This window comes from Mus pahari, chromosome 9 (genome assembly GCF_900095145.1).
Source record: "Mus pahari chromosome 9, PAHARI_EIJ_v1.1, whole genome shotgun sequence".
Classification (NCBI taxonomy): domain Eukaryota; kingdom Metazoa; phylum Chordata; class Mammalia; order Rodentia; family Muridae; genus Mus; species Mus pahari.
In genome coordinates, this window is record NC_034598.1 from 89,525,756 (window position 1) to 89,529,130 (window position 3,375).

At 47.3% G+C, this 3,375-nt stretch overlaps 1 protein-coding gene across 1 annotated transcript in view; it reads right to left on the bottom strand.

Annotated features, from left to right (window-relative positions):
* Btbd11 (BTB domain containing 11) overlaps positions 1-3,375 on the bottom strand; it is a 278,823-nt gene that overhangs the window by 108,264 nt on the left and 167,184 nt on the right. Inside the window, exon 3 of the mRNA XM_021204847.1 lies at positions 359-563. Within this exon, the coding sequence (XP_021060506.1) occupies positions 359-563 (205 nt within the window). The remainder of the gene's footprint in view (positions 1-358; positions 564-3,375) is intronic.

Genomic DNA, 3,375 nt, shown 5'->3' on the forward strand with positions numbered 1-3,375 from the left:
GGCTGTCCTGGAACTCACTTTGTAGACCAGGCTGGCCTCGAACTCAGAAATCCGCCTGCCTCTGCCTCCCGAGTGCTGGGATAAAAGGCGTGCGCCACCACGCCCGGCTTGACCCATGCCAGTTTTATCCAGTACAGGACCAGCCACATATAAGGCTATTTCCAAGACTCCACCAGGCTTTAAGATGTCTCCCCAGGTCATGAGGTTCTCCTCCAGTATGCTACGGGATAGGGACAACAATTCTCTCCCATCCCCACCCCGCAACCTATCTTCATCTCAGAGGGCAGTGCCAATCCACCATAAGGCTACGGCGAGCCAAGAGCTGTTCTGTCATGCTCGGAAGCCAGGCAAGACGTACCTTTCCACCTGGAGGTTGACCTTGGAAGGTTCCACGTTGGGATTCTCCCACTCCATTTGTGGGCAGTGCATGAAGTAGCAGAGCGTGTACAGGGCCTCCGGCTCCCAGTAGAGCGCCCCCTGCTTGTGGTGCAGGGGCGTGCCGTTACCGTGGTGCTTCGCATTGAGGGGCTGTAGATGGTGCATCGCCCGGGACACAAGGTCACCTACGGACAGAAGCAGAATTTCAGAAGACACCAACCTGAATAGCTTTTAGAGACTCTGAACCCTGGTTCCCCCAGACACTGAAACGGTCCCACATTAAGACGAGAGGAAAAACATTCATTGTCCACGTGACTGTCAGGAACATGATCTGAAGCACTGATGGCAATAGAATCATGTGGAGTCTTGCTGCTCTGCAACGCCAATTGCTTCCTCTCCTCTCTAGTGTAGCCCATGATGGCCTCACAGTCACTGAGGATAACTTGAACTTCTGATCCCACCTCCATCTCCTGAATGCTGGGATCATGTGCCCTACTATGTGGTGTTGAGGATGGAGCCCAGAGCTTCTTTGTGCATGCTAGGCATCCTACCGTCCTAACCTCAGCCCTAGCCATCCAATTTCTAACAAGTCACAGGAAGGCCTTTGTGCTTTGCTCCTGTTATCTGTCTCTCCTGCCTCGCAGTGTCTCCTGTCATATCCAGTGCATGGCTGACAGTAACCCCTCTGTCAAGCCATGCTAGAGCCACCTTGTCCATTTCAATGAGCACTCTGTCCTTGGGTAGCTCTCAGGGGTAAGTTTAGAACTGCCTATTTCCTTGCTAGTCTTTCCTTATACGATGATAACTCCCTCTTATGTGGTGTTTCTTGGGTCCCAGCAACAGTTCGGATGCCTTAACTTCTATCTAGAAAGAAGACTGGACTCAGTGTATACTCAAAGTCTATGTGTTGAAGACTTGGCCTACAGTTCCACAGCAGGAACCTTTGGGAGGTACTTAGAGCCTACAGGATTGATCTATTGATGAGTTCATAACTTGTGGGCTGTTGGGGGTGTGTGTGGTGGGAACGTTAGATGGGCTCTGTGGGAGGAAGTTGGTTCCTGGGTGTAAACCTTTGAGAGGTATATTTTTGCCCCCAGTCAGTGAGTGGAGTCACTTTACTCTCTCACGCACGCCCTGCCATGAAGTTCTGCCTCGCCACAGGTCCAGAACACAAAAAACGGAGCCAGGTGATCACGGAGTGGCAGCTCAGAAACTGTGAGCTAACGTATCCTTTCCTTTAAGTTTATTTCTTAAGCATTTTGTCACCATGGTACATGTGCATACATGAATTTATGCGCACATTTGTGTAGGTACCCAAAGAGTCCAAAGAGTGCTGGATACCCTGGAGCTGAACTTCCAGGTGTTTGGGAATCACCTCATGTGGGTCCTGGGAACCAAACCCAGGTCCTCTGAGGCATCTCTCCAGCACCTCATACAGTACGGCCTCCAGATGAAGACATGGAAGTCCAAAGAGCTTCCATTACCTCTCAAGGTTACAGAGCCATAGACACGTAAGAGGAGAGTGGGGGTTTGAACCCGGGACGCTGACTCCAGAATCCAAGCACTTAGCCACACTCCCCAACACTGGGCTCTGTTTCCCTCTTCTCACCACTAGCAAACCCGAAAAACATGTTGTTCTTTTTTCCTTCTCTCTCAGGGGGAAGTCAGAATTTACTTTTAAGATTTTTATTTTTGCTTATGTGTATGCATGTGTGTACAAGTCTGGGTTTGTGTATGTGAGTGTGGTATCTGTAGGATCCAGAGAAGGGAATCAGATTCCCTGGGACTGGAGTTCTAAGCAGTTATGAGCTCCCTGATGTGAGTGCTGGGAACTGAATCCAGTCCTCTGCAAAAGAAGTAGGAACTCTTAATAATTGACTTATTTTACTTTATTTTTTATGTGTATTAGTGTTTTATCTGTATGTATGTCTGTGTGCCAGGTTGTCAGATCCTGGAGTTACAGACAGTTGTGAGCTGCCATGTGGGTGCTGGGAATTGTAATTTCTGGAAGAGCTCACAACCACTCTCCAGCCCCTAGTAGGCGGAACTCTTAACCTCTGAGCCATCTCTCCATCCTTAACTCAGGTTTCTAAATCAAGTCACACCTGCATGCTTTTACTGGTCAAAGGGCAGATCTTCCCGTGGGAGGCTGACGGAGCTCAGAAGCCCATCTTTCTTTGTTCTGGCTAAGACAATGATCCCATCCTTCACGGATGTTGCCATGCCGAAGTGAGCAATCTTTGCTGCTACTCGCTTAATTTCAAATGTACTCATTTTGTTGTATTTAAATACATCCATGTAATGAGGAAAATTATATCACTTTCCTAAATAGACTATGAGCATCACTTGCCATAAATAGAAAGTAAATCTGATGAAGACAGCTCAATTTTGCTTCTACTTTCTTCTTAAATGAATAACAAAGTATCAAAAAGAGGTTTAGAGGCTCATATCAATCAGAGCCTTTCTTAAGTAATTAAAGTTAAAGCGGCTTTAAAAAAAAAAAAAAAACAGCACATGATAAATGTATTTTAATGCCCTGCCTCTGACCACTAAAGTCATTTTGTGTACAGTGGAGTGTGTTCCACACCTTTGAAGCCACTTGTATAAGATTTCTGTGTCAGCTGGGCTGGGCTGTGGAGCTCAGTTGCTTAGTCGGACATTGACTAGATATTTTTATGGGATAGTTCTTTAGGATCAGTAGGTTCTCAGTAAAGCAGAACACCTTCTGTAATGCTAATGGGCCTTGGTTAACTTTCCTAGGTTGAAGGCCTGAGTTAAAATTGGGGCCCGAGAGATGGCTCAGCAATTAAAACCTCCACCCCTCTTTCAGAGGACCAGAGTTCAGTTCCTAGCACCCACATCAGGCTGCTCATGATTGCATCAACTCTAGTCCCAGAATATCTGATCCCCTTTTCTGGTCTCTGTGGGTAGCCTCCACAGGAGGCATGGCATTCTCATGCATACACACGCATACACACACACACACACACACACACA